This window comes from Pteropus medius, unplaced genomic scaffold, assembly GCF_902729225.1.
Source record: "Pteropus medius unplaced genomic scaffold, Ma_sr-lr_union100, whole genome shotgun sequence".
NCBI classification, from domain to species: Eukaryota; Metazoa; Chordata; class Mammalia; order Chiroptera; family Pteropodidae; genus Pteropus; species Pteropus medius.
Window position 1 is genome coordinate 1,525,744 of NW_024354503.1, and position 26,250 is coordinate 1,551,993.

Sequence of the window (26,250 nt, forward strand, 5' to 3'; positions counted from 1 at the left end):
TGCTACCTTCCCAGGCATCAGCCGTCCTATCCCTGGGGCACGCTTTCCTGACTAAACCTTTCCAGGATGCTCAGGCACCACTGTTCCAGTCCCCCTGCCTCTCTCAGCCAGGCTGGCCCACTGCTCACGCACACCTCTGTCACTCGTCACCCTTTATTGTTAACTGTCCTGCACTGAGAGCTCCTCTCAAGCTGAACGGACTCATCCCCAACTGCCAGGTAAGTGATCACTCGTTGCCCCCTGGTGGCCACATAGGGGAAATTCTTGGGCTTCGCTGAACGGGAAGGTGAAGTTGATCACTGAGCACCCACTGGGTTCCAGACACTGGGCTAGGTGTTTGATACCCACCAGCTCAATGAATGAATCCGCATGATAAACCCTTGGGAGAGGTACCATTGCTCCCATTTTACAAAAGGAGAAACCGCGGCTCAGAGGAGCTAGTAAGTTCTCTAAAGCCACCCAGCTAGTAGATGGTGCCAGGACTCAAACCAGGGTCTGCTTGATTCAAAGCCATGTTCTTCCCCCTGTGGAGAAGAGGACAGAGTGGAGGGAAGGGCAGTGCCATGGGGAGGAAGCCACGGCTGGTGGTCACGGAGCCCGGGGTTTGGCCTTGGGTGTGCCCCCCGGACCCAGCAGCTCTGACGGGCTGGGGTGGTGGTGGTGAACAGGCTTCCCGCTCCGGCTTGGTACCACTGAGATCCGCCTGGGATCGATCTGGGCAGGGTTCACGCAAAGCCAGGTCCAACGCTGGGTACAATAGCGATAAATAGAATTTATTTTGTACAACTGTTACCGACACACACACGGCCACAGGGGCTTCCAAAAATGGGTGTTGGGGCTGGAAGGCTCGCCCTTGGCGTGGCTCCTAAAAAGTGTGGACAGACACACACAAGGATGTGGACTCAGCGGCTGTGCCTGGCCGCCCCCTCTATGGGGGTGGGGGGCGGGGCAAAGGTGAAGCCTCTGTCTCTAGGCCAGCCAAGACCCCTTGGCCTGGGGTGACCAGAAACACGGGATGGCAGGGGTGAAGCTGGGTGCTGGCTGAGGAGCCAGGTAGGGTCCCCTTTCCCCCACAAGGGGGTCACTCGTCTGTCATGTGGAGGCAGTGGACAGGGCATCAGCAGATCCACGGTAGAGCTCGAGGGTCCAGGAGGGGCGACGGGCAGAGCCAGCTCCCTGCCCCTCAGTCCACCTGGGGCCCCAGGGACCCAAGCAGCAGGGTAGGGTGATGGGGGGCCCCTGGGAGGACATCCCCAATCTGGGGCAGGTACATGGAATCACAGTCTTCAGTGACCTCTGAAATAATCTTGTCCATTTGTAGCAGAGGTGTCCAGAGAGGTGTCCCAGAGTCACATGGCGGAACCCATCCTGGAAGCCAGGGCTCAAGACTGCCGGCCCAGTGCACACTCCACCTCATCTCACATCCCGCTGCCCGCAGGCTCTGTACACCCTAGTGTAGCCCAGTCTCCCCCTCCCAGAGGGGCACCAAGGCGTGACGGAGGGCCCAGGTGGGGGCAAGCCAGGCCTGGAGTCTTGCTTCAACTGATGACCCCCTGCATCAGCCCAGCCCCCAGCCTGGGGTGTGGGGGTGATGCCAGCAGCTTCCCCGATCCCGGGCCTGGATGGCTCCGCCCTGCAGAGACCACCCAGACAGTGGGTCGAGGGGAGGGTTGGGGAGACAGGGGGCAGCCCACAGGCTGGTGTTGACTTTGGGGGCAGAGGTCCTGTCTGCCTGGATTTGACACAGCATCTTCACCTTGTGCTTCTGCGACCTCGCCTGCAGGGTAAAGGGAGATGGAGAAACCACAAAGCAGGGACACGGAGACACCCTTGGGGTTCCAGGCTCTGGGTCTTTCCATCCTACTGGGAATCCCCCAGACCCCTCTCTCCCAGTAATTCCAAGTCCCTTTCAGGCTCCCATGAAATCCTCCCAGCAACTCATGAGCAGAGGTGAGGCAGCATTTATTAGCCTCATTGCACAGATACGAAACTGAGGCCCAGAAAGGGGCCAACGATCTGCCCAAGTCACCCAGTATCTGAGTGGCAAAGGATTGGAACCCAGACGCATAGCTCTTAGCCCAGAGAGGAGAGAGAGGAACAGGGAGGAGCCGGCCCACGCCCCTGCCCACTGCCGCCCATTCCCACCCAACAAAAGCTGAGGGCTGGGTCTGACCTGCTCAGTCACCTTCCGAGGGGAGCCTGGCTAACAGCCCTGCACAGACAGAGAATGGCGACGAGGCAGGGGACAGGACAGATGACGACATGGAGCAGGAGACACAGGTAAGCAGAAGTCACTGGCTGTGCCCACGCGGGGTGAGCCCAACCCCTCCTGGCCTAGGGGACACCTCTTGGTCTAGTCTCCACCCCTGGTCCCCTCCAGGGGCTGCGTGTACCAGCTGGGATGTGTGCTGCTCAGCCGCTTCCAGCTGGATCTTGATCTCTGGACAAGCAGGGTCCCCCGACTTGCCGGCGTCTGGATGGGGTGACCGCGAGGGGCCTGGGGAAGGGGGCAGGAGGGAGCCACCTCACTGGCTGCGGGGAGGCACCGGGGAGATGGGCATGGATGGGCAGTTGGCACTGGTGCTCCCCAACCCCGCCAAGTGCCTCCCTCACCCTAACTCCTGTCTTTACCTCCCCGTCATCCTCCACGACCTCTCCAGGAGCCGCCAGCGTTCCAAGCCACCCAATCACCTTAAGTTGGATAATGACCCACCTGCTGTCTCCTGCGTCACATCCCCACCACCTGGGGCATGAGAAGTGGACTCAGCCCTCTGTGCCCAGCCCTGTCCGCCTCCCACCGCCAGAGTGGCAGAGGTACCTGGCGAGCTGCCCCCACTCGTGGTACCTGGCGAGCTGCCCCCACTCGTGGTGCTGACACTGTCCTCCAGCCATGTGCTATAGATGAAGGAGTCCCGCTTGTGTGGTGTCCCAGAGGATGAGATGCTCTCCTGGGGATGGGCGGAGGACAGGAAGCGGGAGGTCAGCTCTTGTCCAGCGGCACAGGCTTGGCTCCCCTCCCCCTCCAAGCCTCCTCTGTCCCGTTTCAGTCTACGACCTCCCACCACTGCCCCCCTGCAGAGAGGAGGAGGGGGGCCCAGCCACGCCTGTGCCCGGGTGACCACAGGAGGACGGAGTGGGAACAGGCACACGCTATGTCCTCCTACTCATTCATTCAACAAACATTCACTGACGTTCTCCCGGGCAAAGCCACGAGACTTTGCATATGGCCCCTGACCTCAGGTGGCTCGAAGTCTAGGAGGCAAGACAGGCTGTGAAGAGACTATTATAATTCTAGACTCTACACCCCATTGGGCAGGGGTCTGCACGGCTCCGTGCCGTACCTGCCGCAGCTGGAACAGGACCTGGCTAGGAACAGGTGCCCACTAAACGTGTGTTGAATGAAGAATGACAAAAGGGGGCTAAGGGCAAAGCCCAGGGGTCTATGAGAGTATAAAGAAGGGTTCCGAATCTACCCTGGGACTAGAAAATCAGGGAAGGCTTTCAAGAGGAGGTGATGGGAGGCTAAGCCGAGAAGAATCAGTAGGAGTCAGACAGACAAAGAGGAAGCAGGAGGCAGGAGAGGGCTCCAGACAGAGAAAATGGTACATGCAAAGGCCCAGAGGTGGAGTAAGCCTGGTACCTTTGGGGGCAGCAAAGGAGTATAGAATGGCTGAAGTGGCAAGAGATGAGGCTGAGAATGGAGGGAGGGACTAGATCTTCAATGGTCTTAGAGGTTGGGCTCTCTGTGGGGGGCGCACTGGGGAACCATGGAAGGCTTCCCAGGAGGCTGGGGGGCCATTCTATGCTACTCCTTCAGGCTGGGTCCCTGATTACATCTCGACAACACCCAGGCTCCTACTTCTATCCAAAGCGTCTCCAGGGACCAAAGAGCCCCGCTTCCAGGCCAGCGCGGAGCACCCGCACCCCCCAGGCCTCTCACCAGGCCTGTGTCGTCCCCGTCGACACCCTCCGTCTCCTCCACCACGCTGGCGAAGCTGCTGGCGCTGGACGAGGAGCGGGAGAAGTCCTTCAGCACTTCTGCTCTCTGGGCTGCAGCCTCCGCTCTGCCACAGACAGCGTCCCATCAGCCCGCACCCACGCAGGGTCCCTCCTGGGCCAAGACCCAGTCCCCTGCCCTCCCAGCCCAGGAAAGCCCGTCTGCATCCAGCCTAACACCTTGGGGGGTGCTTTATAGCTCCCTAGGCCTCTGAGCCTCCTCTCGCCACTGTCCTTCCTAAATGTGGATCTGATCATGTCCCTCCCCTGCTCAAAACCCTCTCGTGACTCTTCATCACCCCAGGTAAAGCCTAGCTTCCCCGGCTTGGTGTTCAACAACTATTAATAATACGACCATGTAGCGCACATTTGCTCTGTGCCAGGCACTGTTCTAAATGCCTTCACCTGAGTTATCTCATTGCTGTTGTTATTAGACGCATCTTACAGATGAGGGGACAGGGAGGCACTGAGGCAAACAGCCAAAGTCACCAGCCGTAGGTGGGAGAACAGGCAGGACTCAGGCCTTCCGGCTTCATGTCTGCCTGCTTAACCCTCTCACAGTTTTGTTCCATGCTCAGGCTCTTTGTGTCTCCTGCCTGGAGTCTCACTCTCTCCCTCAAATCCCCAAAAGCAAATTCATCTTTCAGAAGTCAGCCAAGGGCCCTCTACTCGGGAAGGCCCTCCTTGACTCTTCCTCCTATGCTAGGTGACCTCCCTGCTCTGCGTCCTGCAGGCCTGGTCTCTCGCCATTCCTGTTGCCTTTTCCTGCTTCTCTGTTCACCTGCCTGACTCCTGGGCTTAGTCCTCCCGACACCCCCAGAGCCAGCACAGAGGGGGCTCAGCCAACAAACGCTTGATGGAAGAGCAGCCCGCTTGCTGGCCCACCTGCTTCCATTCCTGTCCCTGCCCCCGCCTCTCCACGTGGGCCTAGCCCCTCGCTCGGCTCCAATGCACTACCCTCCCTTCTATCCTTCCAGTATGCCCCAGGGCCTTTGAACTGGCTATGCTTCTTATGGGGAATTTCTTCCCTCTACCGTGCCAGTCCTGCAGGGCTGACGCCTCGCTCAGGCCTCGATTCAAACCTCACCCCTTTGTGGATGCCATCCCTGAGCAACCATCCAAACAACGCCCCCCACCCCCAGGCATTCTTCATCACATCCCCACTTTGTTTTCCTACAACTATCATTATCTGGAAATAGCTTGTTAGGTTATACTACACTGCGCTGTCACTCCAGGAGGCAGGGGCCACGTATGCCCAGGTCACCCCTGTATTCCAGGGCTTGGCGGCAGGTGTGTGTCAAAGGAGGACCTGAGAGAGTGCCCAGGCCTCCCCGATGCCCTGGTGTGGCAGTGGCAGTGCCAATGCCATCGGCAGCCCCAGGCCCCGGCGGGATGGAAAAGATGAGCCCACCACCCCCGAGCTCCCGGCCCGGTGTGCTCGGAGTCCCAACCTGTTCTTGGTCGTGGGCATCTCTGGGGAGCTCTGAGTAGAAGAGTTTTCCGACTTGGGCTCCTGCGAGACGTGTCCGCTGTCTGGGGTCTTCTGGCCGGCCGGGGGACTCTCCCTGTGGGGCACATGGTAGCGGGGGGATTCAGCACCAGGCCTGGGCAGAATGAGGGCAGAATGAGGCCCAGGTGAGGATAAGAGGTCGTGGGCACTTCCTGCCTCGTACTCATACTATGTCCTCAGGGGCCAAGCCCAGGACAGTCCCTGCAGCTCCCTGGCCAGGCCTGCATGGGTGGTGTGGAGCACCTACGTAAGACAGGACACCCTCAAGTCCTCCTCTCCACGGAAGCAGGCATAACTGTCCCCCATTATGCATCAGGAAACTGAAGTCCAGAGTTGAACAGCCAGGACGTGGCAAGGCCAAGACCCGAACCCAGGATTTGTGGGATTCTGGGCCATGAGGACGGTGCCCACCACCCTGCTTCACATGCACTGTAGCGCGCCCCGCAGCACTCCCATGCTGGTGGTTATGTTCTTAGACTTGTTTTTCAGATTGGCACAGTGAGGCTCAGAGACGTATGGTGACTTTTCCAAGGTCACACAGCCCCCGTGTTGGTAAAGACAGGATTCATGCTCAGGAACTATCCTCTGCTTCCCAAGGGCTGCCCTGCTGTTAACACAATTTGCTACCCATCCCTGCTCTCACAGACGCACCCCCAGACCCCCACGAACCAGGCCAGAAATCCCTGCTCTGCTCCTCACCGCTGTGTGACTTAGGTAAGCCCCTGAGTGAGCCCTCTGACCTACAGCACCCTGATGTGCCAGGTGTGAGACCCAGGGAGCCAGCAGAACTGCTGAGTGGATGAAAACAGTTCGTGAGAGTTGATGAGCAAGCCCTGGTGCCTGGTGCACAGCAGGGACTTGATCGTACAGCTGTCGCTGTGGGGGACAGAGAGGCAGAAGGGTGGGCACTCCCTCCCACCTGTTTTGCCTTGCTAACGGGGGTCAGGGAAGGAGTCAGAGGGGACACAGACCCAGCGCCGCCGCCCAGGTCCACCTACCTTTTCTCCTGCACCTCCTGTATGTTCTCGATGCCGATGGCGCTGCTGCGGCGTGAGCCGAAAGGGCCCGACTTCTTCCTCGTGGGGCTCTTCCCCGGGACAATCAGGGACTGCAGGGAGAGGCCCCAACTCAGTGCCCACCTGCCTGGGAGCCCTGGTGCCCCCCACACGCCACCGTGGGCCCTGCTGCCCCAGGCCCCAAAGCAGAGGCAACGAGCAAGAAAGAATGAAAGAAAACGTCCATCTCCAGAAGCAGTTGAGAGAGAGAGAAACGGCCCCGTGAGGGTGAGGGCCCCTCGCCCCGCCCGAGATCGCATGGCAGGGCTGGGCCCGAGGGGTCCCGGGCCACTCTGGGCTGAGATGGGGGAGGCCGAGTCCTCAGAATGGCTGCTCCCGCTCCGCCCTCCAGGGCTTCATGGGACTTGCAGCCTAAGGACAGTGGGGAGCGAGCCGTTATAGTGACCCGAGCCCCAGCCCCAGGCAGCCCTGCCCTGCTGCAGAATCTCCATACTGGCTGCAGGAGGTTCTGAGCCAGCATCGCAGATGCCACCCCCAGTTTCCACATACACTAGGGTAGGATTCCCCAGGCACCAGAAACATGCCCCCAGCTTCTCTGGGGGGTCAGGAAGATGGGCCCCAGGGAGGGATGGAGGGGCAGGAACCCCCAGGCCAGTTCATGGTGGGGAGAGGAGTCAGGGCAGAGGAGAGGGATGATGCTTCATGCAGAACCGGCGATATTGGGGGACGTGCAGCTGGGCATAGGGTCTTTGGGTACCAGGTCCTGGCAGGGACCGGGCCAGGGTCCCAGGGGCCAGGGCAGGGCCAGAAGCCCCTGGCAGGGGGCACTGGCTCTGGCACGGGTACGAGGCCCCAAAGCGGGTGCTGAGTGCCATCAGAGCTGCTGGCACTCCGTCCTGCACACCCTGTCCTGGGGAAAGGGGGGCAACGTCCCCAATATGGCCTCCGTCCTGAGAGCGAGCAGAGAACAGCGCGTGCAGGCAGCCTCCAGAGCCGGTGCGCCCGCGGGTGACAACCTCTTCCACGGTTCCTATGCCTATGGCACTGCCCCGGCGTCCAAATCTACTCGAACTTTTCCCAGGAATAAGCAATGACTGGCAAGCAGCAAAGGACAGACAGACACAGAGAGAGTCAGAGAGAGTTAAAGATGGCGGGAAGGGGAGACACAGAGAGGTGAGATGGGGAGAGGAGGGCAAGACAGACAGAGAGAAACGAAGAGAGTGGGGCAGGGTTTGGAAGAGAGAAAGACAAGGCCGAGGAAGGGAAGGAGAGAAGAGGTGGGAGGAGGGACAGAGAGGACGGAAGACAGAGAGATTGACAAAGAGATGGTTACACAGAGACAGGGGCGCGAGTGAGGGCGCGCGCGAGGGGCGCAGCGTGAAATGCAGACCGACAGACACAGTGACGGGCCCGGGGGATGAGGCACACGCAGAAATAGGAAGGGAAGGGGAGGAAAAAAGGAAGAAGCAAAGGAGAGAAGAGCGGGAAGGAAGAGGAGGAGAGCGAGTGAAAACAGGTGCCGGAGGAAAGAATATGTATGTGTAAGAAGGTGGAGAGAGGCCAAGGGGATGAGAAGAGGGGGCAGAGAAGGAGAAGGAAAAACAAGGAAAGAGGAGAGAGTAAAGGGGAAAGGAAGCAATGTGAAAAGGGGAGCATTGTGCAAAAACAAAACAGAAATGGGTCTGGTTACTGCCAAGGTGGGTGCTGCTGGCCTGGCCCGGTCCCAGGGGCCCTCCACAGCCACCCACAGGAGGCTGGGCCACTCCAGGCAAGGAAAGGAGTGGCTTGTAAATCTGGGTTGTGGGGGAGGGTGGGCCTGCTTCTCCAAGGACAGTGGTCTTGGTGACTGCTGGACAGCAAAGGACCTGCCTTCCTTCCCTGGCCAGGCCAGATCATGGGGCAGAAACTGGGGGTCTGGGGGGCAGGTATCCCTCCTGCCACAAGTGACACAGCCTCACAGCACTGAGCACAGGGCTTGGCATGCAGCAGTCAATAAATGATTGATGGAGGAGGGGATAAGGAAGAAGGATGGATGGGGAGGCGGGAACAGAGCATTGGGTGCAGTGCCTGAGGTGGCCACTAGGTGGCAGAAAGCATAGAGACCCACAATTCAAGGCCATGTCCACCCAGTGTGACCACACACCTTCTGTGTATTAGTAGCAGAATCCCACAGAGCCTGGCATACAGTTAGTAATCACACAGTAGGTGCACACTCAGGAGATGCTCACACAGAAGCCCAATTCCTGACACATAACAGGCAGTCACAATCACAGAGGCCCTGGCACACAGTAGGTGCTCACATAACAGCCTAGGGCCTGACACACAGAGGTAGATGTTCACAGTATATGCTCACGCAACAGCTCATTTCCTGACAGAATGAGTATTCACGGATATCCAGGCTTAGCACACATCATGCACTCATTCAGCAGTCGATTTCCTGGCATATAGAAGGTTCTCACACAGCAGCCCAGGGCTAGGCACACAGTAAGTGCTTGCAGAGTTTAGGCCCACACAGCAGCCCAGAACCTGACATACAGCAGGTGCTCACAAAAACTCAGGGCCAGGCCCACAGTAGATGCTCACAGAGTACATGTCCATACAACAACCCAGGTCCTGACACACAGTAGGTCCCCATCAGCATCTCAGAGCCAGGCACACAGCAGGTATTCACACAGAAATCCAGGTCCTGAAACACAGTGCATGCCCACAGCCTGACACACAGTAGGTGCTCCCAGAAACTAAAGGCTTGACAGTAGGTGCCCACACAGCAGCCCAGTTCCCAGCACACGATAGACAGTAGATGCTCAGTAAGGAATGTGATACAGAGGCTGCCCCAGAGCTGCCCCACAGGAAGTCACACCTGAATAAGGGGCCAGGAACTGGGGAGGGGAGAGGAGCTGGGAAGGAGGCTGCAGGCTCTCAGCATTCTAGTGTCATGGCCTGGGCACATGACTCCCATGGGGAGCAGTGGCTAGACTGAGTCTAGAGCCCAGGATGGGCGACCCTTAGACGGCATGGCAATGGGGGCAGGTGGGGCCAGGCCTCGCAGGCAGGGGAGAGCTGAGGGCCCCTGGGGGAGGGCACTCACTATTCCAGCCGCCTTGGCCAGGTCAGGGTTGTTAGGTGTAAAGCTCCCGCTGTGGCTAGTGGACACGGTGTTGGGCTTCTTGTTGCTTAGTCCCATGGCATCCATGGACTGGCTGCGGCTCCGGATGACCCTCTGCGAAGGTGGGGGTGGGGTAGAGGAGGCACAGGCTTCATGAGCCCCTCACCTCGGGGAAACCTAGGAGCTCAGGCATCTGGTCACTTTCCACCCATGCCACTCTGCGTGTCCATTCCCGTGAGGCCACACGAGAGTCAGGTCCACATGGTGCCAAGGGTAGTTTGGGCCTTGGCTCTGCCACCAACTTGCTGGGTGACCTTGGGCAAGCCACTTCACCCCTCTGAGGCCCTGAGCCTCTCGTGTGATTGTTGTGAGGAACGCACAAAATCCTGGGTCATGGCCAAAAGTGTGCACAGAGAGCCCTCAGAAACTTCAGTTTCTTCCTTTTAGGAAGGCTTCTTAAAGCTTTTTTCTTCTTTTTCTTCCCTCCCTCCCTTGCTTTTTTCAGCCAGTCTATGCTGAATGCTTACTAGGGGCCAGCTACTGTACATTAGCTCTCTCATTGATTTCGCCCTGTGAGGTAGACCACGCCCATCTTACACATGCGGAAGCAGAGGTGAGTCTGGAACCCGCACGCCAAACCCAAACCCTTAGCTGTGGGCTCTGCTGCCTCTGCGAAATTCTGTGACCTAATTAATCCAGGTCCGCCGTCCAGTACCCACCAGATGTGGGATCACTGAAGCCCCCCCTCAGAAGACACCCCAGACCCACGCTCGCCCCACCCACTCCTGTCTCCTCAGGCCTCTTTCTCAAAGACAGTCTGTTGGCCTCAGTCCAGGGCAGGCCTGAGCAGCTGGGCTAATCCCCTTATGTGAACCCACAGCTCCAGCTTTGTGGTTTGCCCAGGGTGAGGGTGGAGACCAACCAGCCTGGCTGGGCCCCTGGAGGATTGGGCAGTCCTCCTCTTGTGGGTAAAGGACACAGTGGCAAAGAAGCTACTGCCTAGGGACCTGCCAGCCTGGGGGAGTCCAGGCCCTACCTGAGGAAAAAAGAATCTGCTTTACAAATAAGTCCCAGCAATGACATAAGTTGCCATTACCCTGACAGATAAACTGAGGCTCAGAGAACGATCAAGCTGGTAAGTGACAGAGCTGGGATTTGAGCCCAGGGCGTCTCTACTGTTAACACTGAGTGAAACCAGAGACAGCCAGGGTGGGTCAAACTGGCTGAAGGTCACACAGGCCAGGTCTCACACCTATGGCCACTTGGTTCACACACCCCTTCCAGGACCTGTTTCTTTGCCTCCATCAGGACAGAGGCCTCCTCCTCTCTTCTTCACCTGCTGACCTGGCAGCCACCACCCTCGGTACCAGAGGCACCTCGTTGCCACTCAGAGGGTTCCAACCTTCAGCAGAACTTCCAGGCAGGACTCCAAAGCAGCTTCAAGCTCCAGGCCCCTGCCTCCAACTATTAACTCCTCCCCAGCCAGGAGTCTTCCCCCACCTTTACACTCCCAACTGGCAAGCTCTTTCACCCCCAGGTGCCAGACCACATGTCTTCTCCTCCTTCCACCATAAAGCTCTAGGAAGTCAAACCTCCCCGAGCCACGCCCCACCCACTCCACCTCAGTGTGAGCCTGCCAGCTCTTGTGCCACGCCGTGCCCCCACGCCCTGTTCATAACCCCATTCCAACTCTGCTCCAGCCAGGTCCTTGCCCCTCTGCACCCAGGTGGACCCGACCCTTCACCTTGAAAGACTCAAAGAAGCCGCCGCCACCGCTGCCATTCTCCATCTTGTCCTCGTCGCCGCCCAGGCCCATCATAGACTGACTGTGGATGTGTAGCTCCTCATAGAGCGTCTCCAGAAGGGCGGCCCGTGTCCGCTCCTGTGGGCCCGGGACAGGCCGTCAGGGGAGACCCCAGTGATCAGCCCTTCGTCCCACAATTCCAATCCCCGCCACCTTCTCTGAGTAAGTGGGGAGTGGGCCTGGGCCCCGGAAACCTGCGCGGGCTTCCCTCAAGCCCCTCCAGGATCTCGCCTCATGTCCCCCACCCCCCCACCCCCGTTTTCCCCTCGCCCACGGAGGCCTCTGTGCCAGCCCCTCCCGGGCATCCCTCACACATCCCTAGAAATGCCTTCCGTTCTCTCCCTTGACTCTAGCCCTACTCCTCCGTAAATCGCTACTTCCCCAAGCAGCCCTCCCTAAAGCCAAGGTCTGAACAAGGCCTTTTCTCTCCCCTAGGGGCGGGGCCGAAATTCTAAGTTGGGGGGAGGGGCTCAGCCCCAACAGCCCATCCTCACCTCCAGTTTGGCAAACTTCTCTGCCTTGTAGCAGGCGTATTCAGCATTGATCAGCTTTGTCAGCAAAAATTCCTGGAACTCGGGCCCCTGGGAGCGCCCAGTGTGGAGGAGAGGAGAAAGGGGGTTCAGGCAAACACAAAGACAAGGGGCTGGGCCCAGTGTGTCAGGGGCCATGGGCTGCCCTCTGCACTCCCAGGGCACCTCCTTGGGGCTCAGCTCCCCAGCCCAGGCAACCATGAGGGCCCCTGTGCCCTTTATGGGTGCCCTCCACTCTGGAGAGCAAACGCCACAGATGTAAGAGGCTGAGTCGGGGTTTCCTACTTCCTCAGCCTGGGGGTGCTGAAGCCAAGCCTCCACATGTGGCTTCTGAGAGGTGAGAGAGAAGTGTGCCCCCCTAACATTTAGTGGAAGGAAGACTGTAATTGTCAAAAAGATAATAGAAATGAGGGAAATCCACAAGAGCCTGCTAGGAAAAGTATAACACAATGAGTTTATTCTGTGACTTTGTAAATAAAGGTCACAGTTTTTATCAAGATGAAGAGAAAAGCCAGGCCCCAGGTGCAGTTAGGAAAGCCCAGCTGCCCTGGCACACAGTGGGGCTTCAGGACCTCATATGGCAAACTGTGTGCCCCTCCTCAGCCCCCACCTACTTAGTCCTGCCCCTCACCTTCCTGAACACAGCGGGGTCCGGAAGCGGGGGCCCGAAGAAGGGCACGTCATCTCTGGCGGTGACGGAGACCTGGAAGGAAGAGCAGTCCCCGTGGAGACCTCATACCAGCCAGACACCCCTAATTCACCTCTCTGTCCTGCCCCATGCTGGGCACAGGGCCTGCCCCTTGGTCGAGGAGGTTCGGTGACTACGGATTGGGTGACTGACCCCCAGGATTTTAGCTCCTCCACCCTTGGCCCTGAATTGGAGTGGTGGGAAGGGGGTGTAGGATCTCAGAAGTCATCAGGGATGGTTAATGAGGAGGAGGTGGCTAACTTTGGGGCATAGAGAGGGCAGGATAAGAATCCATCGTTGGAGTGAGAAGGAGTTTAGGGTGCTCAGGGCAGGCCCCCTACAGTTGGGGCAGCTGAGGCTCGAAGAGGCCTCATAGTGAGTGAGGTGGGGCTAGGCCCTGGGAAGCTCTGAGATCACCCACCTTGTAGAGGGGGCCGTCAGGGCCCCCACCCTCGGCCTGCACCACCACGTAAGCGTGCAGGAAGTTGGAGGCAATCATGTCGGGTACAAAGGGCGTGTTCTCGTCCTGGAAAACCACGGCGACGATGTCGTTCCCGATGTGTCGCTTTCGCTGCAACTGAGCACAGGGCCACAGGCCTTCACGACTTGGCCAGAGAGGGGCTGCTGGAGGCAGGGGAGGGGGCCGCAAGGATGTGGGAGGGTCTGGGGTAGGCAGAGGGCATGTCTAAGGCTTTGCTTCCCCCCCAAAAAATGTGGTGAGAAACTTGTCTTTAAATTATTTTCATTTTCTTGGAATCCTGTGACAGATGAGGAAACCGAGGCCAAGAGAGGAGTGACTTGCAAGGCCCTACAGTGAGTGAGGGGACTCGAACCCAGGGCTCCTGGTTCCCAGGCCCTACCTCTCAGCCTTTCTCCTGTCTAAATACCCAGAACGTATATTCATGTTGCCAAAATGAACAGAGAAACTTATTAGAAGAAAATAAAATGACTCTAAAAAGTAAGGAACAAATATTTCTATTTTTCTCACATTATTGTTTTACCCTGCCAGGGTTGGGGTATGGGGTAAGGGAGACAGTCCTGCAGGAAGCTTAGGACAATGTCACAAATTTCTGAGTTCAGCTCCCAGAACGTGTCCTACACTTCCTCACATCCAGGCCTTTGCAGAAGCCGGTCTCTCTACCTGGAACACTCCCCCCATTTCTCCCAGCCCCTTCGCAGCCTAAAAGGCACTTTATTGTGAAAGCTTTTCCTGACTCCCACTTCTGCCAAGTCCAAGTCCCCCCCCACCATGTGACCCCACAATGCCCTTCACTCCTTGTAAAAATGCTAATATTTGTTGAGTTCTCGCTAGTACCAGAGACTCTTCTAGCCACTGTATGTACATCCCTCATTTATGCTCACCTATGAGGTACGTGCCATTATTACCCCCATTTCACAGATGTGGAAACCGAGGCTTTCACAGCCTTGTAACGGCTGGTCTCCCCCACCCCAACTAGAGCCCACAAGTGGGAGGACTGGATCACTTCCATTTTCTATATCCAAGGGCCCACTGAGCCTGGCGTGGTGGACACCGGACAGGTAGAGGGGACAGGAGGATGGGTAGAAGCAGGTGGGTGGGTGCCTGGGCTACCTGCTGGGTGTCCCCTTCCGTGTAGGGCAGCTTGGTGGACACGTGAAACATGATCTCCTTGTTGCGGAAGTTGCAGTACACAGACTCGGTCCCCGTCTGCCCGTGGGTCACGTCCAGGCCTCCTCGGAACCTGCCCCAGACCCCCCAGGCCACGGCTCAGTCTCCAGCCCCGGCCAGGCCTCCATGGGGCCAGGCAGGGGCTCCCCCGCTGCCCAAGGATGTGGGTCACACTGTATACCCTGCTTATCCCACCCTAACGCTCACCCCTTAAAGTCCTGCAGTTTGACCTTCTGGCCAAGAAATTCGAGGAACTCCACGAAGGCAGGGCTTTCCTCATTGGTGCTGAAGAGTTCCTCCTCAGAGGTCTGGGGACACACAGAGGGCGTAGGTCATGGAACTGGAGCTCCTGAGCTGCTCGTCCTCCCCCCCGCCCCGCACCCGCTAGAAAAGGCTGGAAGGAGGACCCCTGGCAGCCCCTGAGCTCCTGGGAAACTGAGTCCCCTGGGGAAGTCCCAGATACCCTGTCAGGTGGGTGGGGGTGCAGGGAGGAGGAGGTGAGCACACCTGCCCAAGCTTCTGATAAATGACTCCAAACTTGAAGTTATTGCTGATAACATGCTCGTCAAAGGTGACGATGAGCCGGGAAGCCTGGAGGTAGAGGACCAGGGGTGAAACGGACTGCTTTTTCCAGTTGTCGTTTATTGCTCTTGTTATGTGCCAAGCGCTATGCCTGGCACTCCACGTGCATCATCTCATTTAATCCTCAGAACAAGCCTGCGACGGAGACACTCCTACTGTCCACGTTTTATAGATGAAGAAACCAAGGTTCGGAGCTTATGTCACTTGACTAAGATCAACAGCTTGCAAGTGGCCGAGCTGGGACTTGAACTCAGGTCTGTTAAATTCCAAAGCTCAGCACTGCTCCTGAGTTTTGCCCATGAGCCCCTGCTCCATCTCCACTCCGTGACACCCAGCTCCCTCCTCGGCTCCTCAGTAAACTCACCTCAGCATTCTGCAACAGGCCAAGTCCCACCAATTTGCTGTGGGACCTTGAGCAAGGTCCCCTCCTCACCTTGTGCCTTGCTTTCCTCTTCTGTAACAGAGATGGGATCTAATTTCCGAGGCCCCTTCCCTTGGGGACCTTTCCTGGACCACACCACCCCTCAGGGACTGCATCTTGCTCTAGAATTCAGTCAGAACTACAAGGGTTTATATGTCTTTAAGGCCCACCTCTTTCAGGAAGCCTCCCTGGCTCGTTAAAGACTAAAGTCTCTACCACTTTTCCCACATGTGACAGAGCTACAAACACAGCACTCAGCACCAGAGCTGGAAAGGCAGCTGCTCTCTGTGGGGCAGCATTTGTGGAGGTGCCTGTGTTATTCTCTCTCACCAGATCCCCTCTGGGGTCAGAAGGCAAGGCCAGTGGAGTTTCCTGGCCCAGGAGTACAGATTGCCCTTGGGAGGGTTCCCAAATGACACTAAGAGTTTTCAGAGGTGAGTAAAGCGTTTCTCCAATGCAGACAAAACTAAGTTTAAATGCAGGCCATGATTATCTGCTATGCATCCCTGGGTAAGATACAGAAACTTTCTGGGCCTCTGGTTTCTCTTCTGCAAACTGTAGACTTTTGCAGGATTGTTGTGAGGATTAAATGAGAGAACTTAGGAAAAATACTCTGCACACAGCAGCGCCCAATAAATGTTCGATCCCCTAGTTACCTACCCACCCCCAGCGAGCAGGGCCCAGATCCAGCCATACCTTGGGGTAGAGCACAGGATAGAATCGATCCACATTCACATCTTCACATACCAGCTGCAGGAGGAGATAAGGGGGCATCTAAGGGTAGGGCTGGGAGGAGGGGTGGGGCCTCTGGGCCTCCCAGGCCAAGGTCTGCAGGACAGCAGCAGAAAGGAGAGGGCACAACCGAGGCTGACGCAGGACTGTGGGCTCACCTTGCTCAGAATGGGGTACAGAGAACTGAAGTACCAAAGGTACTCTAAAGAGGTCCAAAAGCACACAGATAGGGGACAGGGCACCAGAACACATGAGAGTGTGGATATCATGGGAACACATGAGAGGCAGGACCTCAGAGACAGGGCTGCAGCATGCAGGGCCAGGACCTGGAGCTACAGACGCAAGTGTGCTAAGGCCGAAGCTGCAGCCTGGCCGTGTGCCCACCTGGGGTGCCCAAGGGGGCCCAGCATGAAGGAGCAGAGGCCTCACCTTTGCCATCTGGACCACGTTGGGGAACTCGGTGAGGCAGGAGATGGGGATGACATCATGGTACGTCCGGCACTTGGTCCTGGGAAGAAAAAGTCAACGGTGAGGGGCTAGGCAGTGGGAAAGGGAGACGGGAGCCCCTCCGCACAAAGTAAGACCCCAGGGAGGACCAGCGGTGATGACAGGGGCCAAGCCTGGCTCAGGCTCTAACGCGTTGTGCAACCTCAGGCAAATCCCTGCCCCTCTCTGGGCCTCGATGAGAAGAGTGGGTAAAATGAGGTGGGTTCTCAGATTATAAGACCTCAGCCCGACCTGCTATCCCAGGGTCCATCACCCCACCCTCACCTGAGCAGCAGCCGTAGGTGCTCCTGGTCCCCGATGACATCATACTTGAGTGAGAAGACAAGGTGGCCCAGGGCAGTGTCCAGTGAGTAGTAATTGAAATGCTCCTGTGGGAGGTGGGCCAAGGTAGTGGGTGAGACTGAGTTTGTGGCTTCTGGAACCAGACCAGAAAGCCAACTCATTCCCAGATGGGGGTCCCTCACCAAGCAGAAGGTGTCATAGCTAATAGCAGACTCTGCACCAGGCAGACCCACATTCAAATCCCACTGGGATATGCCAGCCGAGTAGCCTGAGAAGGTCACTTCACCTCTCTGTGCCTCAGTTTCCTAGTCTATAAAACAGAAGCGAGGTCACTTACTTTGTGGGATGGTGGCAGGGACTGAAGGGGATAAAGTGCCTGGCACAGAGTAGGTATTCAATGAATGTTTATAGAAACCTGGGCTCTCCGTGTCCTCGTCAAAGTCAGGATCACATTCGGATCTCCATACTTGTCTCCTAGCGCTGCCCTACTCAGGGCTGGGCACACAGTAGGGACTCAATAAAAATATGCCAACTGATTGCTCAACCTTTGGCTTCTGAAGCCAGGGCCCGTGAGAAACAGGAAGTGAAACATGTCATGAACACACTGGGTGGCTGACCGGGCAGGTTCCCACCCTCCTACCTCACTGGGAGAAGCCGTAGGGTGGGAAGGAATACCTCAGAGGACGCAAGAGGAAACTGAGGCAGGGAACCCTAGAAGGAGCCCAGGGCTGGCACCTCTAGGCAGGAAAGCCCCAAAGCCAAGGGCCATGAGTGCTAGGAGAGTACACCCCAGCCTGGCCCTGGGCTCCCCCTGCCAGCGCCGGCCCTGGGAGTGGAGCTGGCTCCGCAGCCACACCCGCCCCAGGAGTCATCCTAGAAGTCCTGTTTAAACATGAACACCTGTGCTCAGAGAGCAGACGAAAGAGGCAGAGGCCAGGGGATGTGCCCCCACAAATCTGTAGCTCAGGGACAGTCTGAGGGCACCCCCTCTGCACTGCCTGGGCACAGAGTGACAGAAACCCCCAAATGCGTGGCACCATCTGTAGAGAGGGAATGGCAGGCACCTGGCAAGGAGAGCTGCACTAAAGTCTTCAGGGTGGGCAGTTTCCCAGGACTCCCCTGGCCAGGCCCAGAGGAGTCCAAGGAACAGTAGGAGAGTGGGCTCAGGGTCCCAGGGAGTCAATACTAAAGTCACTCTAACCTCCTCCCTTTGCCTGAACAGGCCTCGGTGCTTCCCACGTCACCCCACGTCACCCTACCTGGAGTCGAGAGATGGCCATGGCTCTGTGCCAGCTCGTGGGGCCCCTCCTCTCTGTGCTGCCAACCTGACCCTGGTCATCATGCCTCTTCTGACCCCCCAACCTATACCTCTTTGGGTCCTTCTGTGGTCAAGGTGCCACCTTCATTCTGTCACTCATCACTCCTCAGCAAACTTTTCTGAGTGTCAACTATGTGCTAGGCCCACACAGTCCCCCACATCGCACTCTGGACAGTGGGTGCCGGGATGCAGGTCTCTCTCCACCCACAGGGCTCAGCCTAGAGGTAGAATCTAATGCCCTGTTCTGGGTTTGTTCCCAAGCAATGGCTCCTGAACCCGGGCCTGCTGGTTTAGTCTCAGTAACAATGTATTCCACCCCTTTCCCCTTTCAGCCTTAGCACCAATACCTTCCAGGGTCAGGCCAATGCCTTGGGCTCAGACTGAGGTCATATAGTTCCCCAATTCCCAACACACCTTCCCAATACACATGCGCACACACCTAGGAACATGACTCTTCCCATGGCATGTCTTTTTAAAAATATATTTGACATCTGACATTGTATAAACTTAAGGTGTACAAAGGTTATTTTGATACGTTCATATATTGTAATATATATGACTGCCATTGCGGTGATATTTATCACATTATGTAATTATAGTACAATATTATAGTTTATTCCCATAGTGTGTCTTAACGGAAGGTCAGCCAGAACTAGGTCCAATTCCTAGCTCAGTAATTATGTGACCTTGACCAAGTCACTTCACTTCTCTGAGCCTCAGTTTCCTTTTCTGAAAAGCTAGGACAATCCTGATCTCGCAGAGTAATTATGAAGATGTACTAATAACAGTTAATTTATTGAGTACTTGCTATGTGCCAGGCTCTCTATGCTTTAATGGTTTTCTATGCTTTAATGTATTTTTATTATCCCCATTTTTATAGATGAGGAAACAGGCTCGGGAAGGTTAAATAACTGGCCCGAGGTTATCAGTAAATAGAAGAGCCAAGATTGGCACCCAGGTGAATCAAGACCCCAGGGCCACACTACACCCTGCCAGAGACAGCACCTGGTGTGGAACCTGACACACACAGGGCCCCAGCTTGGGACTCCCCTCCAGCTCCCACAACCTTGCCCAATAACTCTTGCCTGGAACACCGCTGGGTGACACTCTGACAAGTGGTGACCAGGCAGGGTCCCCGCTCTGGGGCTGGTGGTGGAGTGGGGGTTGCATCAATCCAGGTCATGCCACGACATTACTGTGTATTCCCAGCCCCACAAGCTGCCTGAGGGCAGGGCCTGGGTATGTTTTGTTTACTGCTATATACCTGGTGTCTTGAACAGAGCCAGGCACACAGCTGGTGCTCATTATTTGCTAACCCTGACTGAGCCTTACTCTATGCTAGACGCCATTTTTCACACTTTACAAGCATCCTGTCATTAAAGGTTCATAATAACTTTATGAGGTGGGCATCATCACCATCTCTGTTTTTACAGTTGAGGAAACAGAGGCACAGGGAGGGTAAGTGATCTGCCCAGTGTCCCACACAGTAAGTGGCAGAGCCAGGATTCAAACCCTGGTAGTGTCTTCGCTGTTAACCATTACGCTATAATACTGCCTTTTGCAATAAGTGGTTACTGAATGAATGAATGAATCCACTACGCTATGCTCCCTGAGACTCAGGGCTCTAGGACTCACCCAGCACCAGCCCAAAGGTTCTGCTTCCTCCCAGGCCCAGCCCTCCAACACCAGAGGACCACCCACCTTGCCGAGAAAGTGCTTCCGGTAGATGCGGGCTGTGGGGTTGCACTCAAGCTTCACCTTGGTCGTGGGTGACTGCAGTGGCTCTGTCTCTGGGATGCTGGTGATTTCGTGGTTGGTGCCTTCAATCCAGTAGCCCCCGAACTGGGGCAGCAGAATGAGGGGAAAGGGCCCTTCTCGCCCCAGGACCTAAAGAGGGACTCAGCTGAGAGCTACTCACACTGCACCCCACCAGGGACCCCAGGACACCTCCCCAACTAAGGGGTACTACATGGGTCGCAGACCACATGGAGCCCCAAGTCTCATTCTCAAACGATGGAGATGGGGCCAGGTAGAGCTGGGAGCATGACCTTGGCAGAGAGGATGAAATGTTTGCCTTGGAGGCCTTCGGTTCAAATGGGCTCTGAGGTCTTGAGCCCGTAAACTGAGTCTCCAGCCCCAACTGTGATCAGGCTCCTGACCAGGAGGAGGACCAGGGCATCCTGAACTCCCTGTGCGAGAGCCTCCAGTGCTTGGGGTGGGGACAGGCTTGGGGTGGGGGGGTTCCGGCTGGTTACCTCGTGCACACTTGGGTAGGGAATGTAGTCTTCCTCCGTCTGCAAAACACAAGCAGGGGGAGGTCCATCTGGGATGGGGCCCGCACCCTTGACTTCCAGCCTCCCCGGAATGCTCTTTTGTTTGGCCAGCCATCGGGACTGAGTGTGGAGAGGGCTGGGTCCTCATCTCCCCATCTCATGGGTGAGGCGGGGCTTGCCTTGGGGTGACCCCACGAGACAGGGGCTGAGGGCTGGCAGCCTCTTCTGAGCCTCGTCCTGCCTGAGGAGGAGGCCCACTGCCTCCCCAGAAGGAACCTCTGGACCAGTGGTTCTCAGAACAGCCTGGAAGGCTCGTTAAACACAGACGGCTGCACCCCGCTGCCCCGCCCTCCCCTCCCCCTGAGTTTCTGATGCCCTGGGCCTGGATGGGCCTGAGCATTTACATTCTCACAAGCTCCCAGGTGGTGCTGATGGGGCTGGTCTGAGGACCACATTTTGAAAACTCCTGCCCTGGACAAAGCATCAGGCTTATATGCCCATGAACCTTCTTTAATCCTTACCCCTGCATCCCTGGGCCCATTCCCCCAGGGCCAGCCACTAGTCTTCTGGGATGGCTGGGGTCCCAAATCATCAACCAGAGAGTCCTATGCCCACCTGGAGGGGCTATGCAGCTCCCAGCCCAAGAAAATTTGAGTCTAAACAAGAGCCTCATTGCATCTCCTTCAGTCCTGTCTCTTGTCAGTCTCCTCATGGGAGCTGGGGGGCAACCAGGTCATCCTCCCCTTCCCCCTCAGCCTCCCTTCCAGACAGGAGCTACGGAGAACAGAAGAGCATAAGACTCCTGGGTCTTGGGTTTGAGTCTTCCTACAGCTGTGTATTGTAACTGGCTTCCATTTCTCACAGGCTGTCTTGTGAGGTATTGGGGCTTCGGCCCAGGGACAGCAAGGCCTGGAGAGGCAGGGTGAGTTTTCAGGGGTGGGGAGGAACTGGAACGGGGCCCCAGCCCTATAGCAAGGGAGGGGTACTCCACATCTCAGAAGTCCTAGACTGCTTCTCATGAAAGAGTGATGGGTTCTCCTGGGCTGGCTGCTTTGGTTGGGCAGCTGTAGCAGCACCCGAGGGAGGACATCTGCCCCCCTCCCATCCCCCTCCAAGCCCTTTGGAGAGGCTGCTCAGGGAGCCCACGAAAGAAAGGATGGGGTGGTGCTGGATCAGACCTACTTTGAGGGGTGGTGGGAAGGAGCATCGTTGTTCATCCATCCTGCTTCCCTGCAAAGAGAGGCCAATACTCCGGTTGCACCCCTCCCTCTCTCCCGCTGCACCCCTCCCTCTCTCCCGCTGCACCCCTCCCAAGCCTGCAGCAGCGCTGCCTCCCACTGGGCTCATAGCTCTTCCTGTGTAGAAGGGGAAAGCCAACCAATGTGGGGTATTCCCAGGGCAGGGTGCACGGTTACTCAGGCCCCTCTGCAGGGTTGGCTGTCCTGCTGGTAACCTGGGCTGCAGGAGGCGGGTGGCAGCAGGGGGAATTGGGGGCTCTACACGCCTGCTGCTGGGAGTGGGGGCAGGGGTGGTGTACACGTGCCTATGCGTGAGTGTGGGGATGTGGGGAGGGAGGCTGTTGCATCTACACAGATACATGTTGTTGAGAGAGGAGGGGTGGGGAGAGACAGGGAGAGGGAGAGAGGGGAGAGAGAGGGAAGGAGAGAGGAGGAGGGGAAAGGTGGAGACAGAAAGACTAAGCAAGAGAGGCAGAGTAACAGGAAGGGACAGGAGAGGTTTAGAGGGTGAAATGATATCAGGTGAAGCTCCTGAGGTGTGTTCGAGTCGTCCTAGCCCCCTGCCCATCTCCCAACACATATCCACACAGAAAACAGACAAGAGCCTGAAAGCCCAGGGCAGGAGTCAGGCGGAGGGGGCAGGAGCTGCACTCCCAGGCAGCCTCGCTCATTAACACCTCCCCCTACCTGCAGCACGGCCTCTGGTTGCCCTGTGCCCTGGCATCTGTCCCTCCTCCCCCTCTACATGGGGGGTCCTGCAGAGTCTGTAATGCCTCTTGGGGGACGGGGAATGATGTGTATATGTGGGGGTGGTTTGAGGCAGGGATGCTTGCTCTGCTGGGGATCTACACAGGGATGGGAGCCGGGGAGACACAAATGGGGCTTGGGCCCCTGGGTCAGACAGGGGTTAGGCACTACCAGTCCCCACCCCCTACTGTGATCCCCACTTAGGGGCTCTGGACAACACACTGCCACTATCTCCTTCCTGCATGGTCTGCCAAGGGCTCCTGGCCCATTCTGAGAGATGTGTGGGGTTGGAGATAAGGCAAGGGCCCCCCACCGCCAGTCCAGTCCCCTTTGTGCCTCCCCAGAAGAGCTAAGGAGCCAGCCTCACCTGCATCTTTTCAATCATCTCAAACAGATCTGTGTTCTGCAACAGAGGAGGGGGAGAGAGAAGGTCAGTCCTCGGGGTGGTCCAGCCGATCCTACTGAGCCCCCAAGGAGCCTGCACCCAATCCAGCCATCCCGGTCCGAGTTCTGACCAACCACCTTGGACCTATCAGCCCAAAGCACAGGCCCCAAGGGGCAGCCCAGCCCACTCAGTCTCCTTACCCAAAGGAGAAGGCTGGTGCCTCAGACAGAGGGATGTGACCTCTGGGGATAGACACGTCTCCTTCATGTCACTACAAGGTTGGCAGTGCCAGGATCAGCCCATGGACCTCTCAGAAGAGCCCCAGGCCCCAGCCCCGGAGAGGAGCCTAGCTGGGACCCTCAGAAGGGTCTGTGGTTCCACCCACCTCTCCTGGAAGAGGGTCCCACCCGCCTATCTCAAGCACCCCAGGGTGCTATTGGGAAAAAAGGACGCTGGTATATCCCATTGGTCCAACACACGTGTGTGAGTCCACACTCACCCCTCCAGCCCTCACACTCCAGACGGCCTCTCCCGAGGCTAGCCAGGGCACACACAGGGTTAATCGGGCATCTGCCAGCTGCTTTGGCAGCTTCTGCCTCTCCAGCGCCAGCTCCCTGCAGCCTTCCTGGAAGGCAGCATCCTTGACGGCTGGCAGGGCTGGGGCTGGGCCTGGGAAGCCCCCAGAGTCTCCAGGATGGTGCCTCTCCCCCAACCCCTCCCAGATCCTGAGTCCACACACATGTGCTATGGGGTTGTGCACCAGGAAACACATACTCTTTCTCTCTTGCTTGAGCACACACAGGCCTACACACCAGTATTTAAACAGTCGTGCTGTACCAAAGAAAGCAAACACACACAAACCCATGGGGTCTGTGCACATCAATCCTTAGACTCAGAGCTATGTACTAACACACAAATAAATGTGTCAGTGTCCCAAGCTACACAACAGCACACCCACACACATACAGGTCCATGTACCACAAGAACCACACAAACAAATGCAAACCCATCCCTGTGCAGATCTGCACATTAGTCACTGCATGTAAAGCTACATGAACACCACAAAACCACTCATGTCCACGTGCAGAGAGACACAATAACATGCACTCACAGATACAGGCAGGCATGGTCACAGAAACTTAGCTACAGAGCCCCACTCCCACATACCTTCCCCATCAGAGTCACGCACCCTGTGTAACAGATGTGACAGACTTTAAATGAGTTTTAAGAAAAAGAAGAAGCATGCAGCAACTGTGGGAGTGGCTAATCACCAAGGATGAGGAGCACACGTCCAAACCTCACACACCCCTCATACCCACTTGAGTACACACCACCCATCTCCCTCTCTCTCTCTCACACACACACACACACATAGACACACACACGGAGCTCTGTTAAATATCACAAGACACAAAAACCCATGTACACACTCTGAGACCTGACCACAGGGGCAAAACCCACCCCATGAAATGCACCACAGATGTCCATTGGAGACGCTGATCCATGGTCACCTATGGTTACACCCAACACTTCTGAGCTTGGACAAGACAAATCCACAAGCAGTTACAGCACAAACCACAGACACACACCTGTAGCCCAGGTAGACAAACATGCCTGTCAACCTAACATCCTGTACCACAGCGGCCTCGGCATCTATGCCCAAATAACCTCATGCCAGCGCAGTGCCAGTATGAGTGATGGGGGCGCATTAATGTCCCCCAGAGCATCCCACTCTGGGTAACCTAACATGGCCAGGAACAATATGCACCTGGAGTCACAGCCATGTAAACACTGATGCATGGTACTGTCACCCAGAGTGCACACACAGCAACAAGTTACACCCACAGTTACAGCCTCACAGGAGCAGCAGACGCCCTGACACATGGAAGGCTGTGAGTCAAGTGGCCCAGAGCACCATGCAGAGTTAAACTGTGACATTCAGACCACCTTAAAGGGGACAGGGGACCGACAACATGGTCCCGAAGCTAATACACACACGCACACACACACACACACACGCACACGCACACGCACATGCACACAGTGCCATGGTAGCCCCGAGCCACAGTGCCACTACAGTCACTCTCTTTCTTGGAAAGGGGCAGAAAGGGCCCAAAGCCTGGGACCCCAGGGCAGGGGTGTGCCCTGTGGCTGCCATGGCCGGGTGTCATCCCAGAAGCTAACACACCCTCCATGACAGAGCCTCGCACACCCGCCCTGGCTGGGGCAGAGCCTGCTGGACTCAAAGGAAGTCGGGCTGACCCGGCAGCTCCTGCAGACCCCTTTGGCCAGGCCATCCTCTCCCGGGTCCTCACCTGCCAGCCGGCCCCAGCGGGCAGCGAGCCCCTCCGCGGACGGCCGGCGTTCGCCAGGGGCCGTGGCTGCGCCATCCCGAGCCCGGCCCGGCCCCAGCCCCAGCCCCGGCGGCGCTTCAGCTGGTCGGACGGCTCCGGCCCGCGCGCGCCCCGGCCCGGGCCCCACAGCACCGAGCTCCGCGCTCCGGGCTCCGGGCTCCAGCTCCTGGCCCGGAGGGGGCGGGGCACCAGGTACAGCCGATGCGGGGGCAGGGGCGGGGCTGCGGGGATCCGGGGCGGGGACACCGTAAGCCCCGCCCCCAGAACGGCCCAACCCACGGTCCCGGGACACTGCGCCTGCGCGCTCTCGTCGGATCGCTAGAAGTCTTCAGCGCGCGGGGCCCCTAAGGCTCCCCCAGGCTCTTTTCAGCGCGTCCCCTCCGCCCCCGCCTTCTCTATCTTCCCAGACTTTGGGTACCCCACATCAGGGCCTCCAGGACGGGATTCTTGGGATGGGCTTTGAAGTCCGTCAGAAAGAGGCGGCTACTTGGAGACAGGACTTTCTTTGAGCATCTACTTAAAGTTGGACCCTTCGCAAGTCTCATCTTCTCCCACAACCCAGGAAGTATGAGCATCATCCCTATTTTACAGAAGAGAAAACTGATTCCAAGAGGTGGAATATCATGCTCAAGATCACACAGCTGAGAAAGGCAGAACTAGGAATCCAGGGAAAGGCCTGGCGCTACTCTCCCCTGCCCCCTCCTATCCTGCTCTCTAATGCCTGACTGCGTGGCCCATTCCCTCCCTTCAGCAGGCCCCATGCCACACCTGGCTCTAATTGTCCCCCCACCCTCATCCTAATTGCCCCTGACCCTGGAGACAACCACAGTGCCTAGGAAGGAGCCCAGGCCCCAGAGTATGGGGCAAACTTCAGGACACGTGAGTCCTAGGTCTGGCCTTGCTACAATTTGCTGAGTGAACTTGACTTGAGTCCCTACCACCTCTGTAGGCTTCAGTTTTCCCATCTGTAAAATATATGGCCTCTGTAGGCTCTTCCAGCTGACCCTGCATTGTGTCTGCCACTGTACAGTGGGGACAGATGCTGGGAAAGTAGCAATTGCTTCCTGAGCTGTGGCCAAGTCAACACCAGCTGCTTTAGACCCTGCAGGGGCA

General features: G+C 57.2%; 1 protein-coding gene across 13 annotated transcripts in view; it reads right to left on the reverse strand.

Moving 5' to 3' along the window:
* Window positions 1-752: 752 nt before the first annotated feature.
* The window catches only part of RAP1GAP (RAP1 GTPase activating protein), a 63,294-nt gene continuing 37,796 nt past the window's right edge, over window positions 753-26,250 (reverse strand). For 2 of the 13 annotated variants that reach the window (XM_039854223.1, XM_039854219.1), the window contains exons 4-26: window positions 22,766-22,801; window positions 21,596-21,643; window positions 20,396-20,434; window positions 19,842-20,027; window positions 16,805-16,908; window positions 16,463-16,541; window positions 15,998-16,051; window positions 14,806-14,889; window positions 14,506-14,606; window positions 14,242-14,371; window positions 13,072-13,227; window positions 12,594-12,665; window positions 11,927-12,013; window positions 11,373-11,510; window positions 9,611-9,742; window positions 7,539-7,616; window positions 6,505-6,614; window positions 5,448-5,561; window positions 3,941-4,064; window positions 2,846-2,948; window positions 2,394-2,497; window positions 2,174-2,212; window positions 753-1,777 (exon numbers count right to left, since the gene is read on the reverse strand). In XM_039854223.1, coding sequence (XP_039710157.1) covers window positions 2,204-2,212; window positions 2,394-2,497; window positions 2,846-2,948; window positions 3,941-4,064; window positions 5,448-5,561; window positions 6,505-6,614; window positions 7,539-7,616; window positions 9,611-9,742; window positions 11,373-11,510; window positions 11,927-12,013; window positions 12,594-12,665; window positions 13,072-13,227; window positions 14,242-14,371; window positions 14,506-14,606; window positions 14,806-14,889; window positions 15,998-16,051; window positions 16,463-16,541; window positions 16,805-16,908; window positions 19,842-20,027; window positions 20,396-20,434; window positions 21,596-21,643; window positions 22,766-22,783 — 2,070 coding nt within the window. In that variant the 5' untranslated portion in view covers window positions 22,784-22,801 and the 3' untranslated portion in view covers window positions 753-1,777; window positions 2,174-2,203. Of the gene's footprint in view, window positions 1,778-2,173; window positions 2,213-2,393; window positions 2,533-2,845; window positions 2,949-3,940; window positions 4,065-5,447; window positions 5,601-6,504; window positions 6,615-7,538; window positions 7,617-9,610; window positions 9,743-11,372; window positions 11,511-11,926; window positions 12,014-12,593; window positions 12,666-13,071; window positions 13,228-14,241; window positions 14,372-14,505; window positions 14,607-14,805; window positions 14,890-15,244; window positions 15,335-15,997; window positions 16,052-16,462; window positions 16,542-16,804; window positions 16,909-19,841; window positions 20,028-20,395; window positions 20,435-21,595; window positions 21,644-22,765; window positions 22,802-26,250 lie in introns of all 13 variants that reach the window. The other 11 variants (XM_039854222.1, XM_039854216.1, XM_039854224.1 and 8 more) reach the window with 9 other exon arrangements.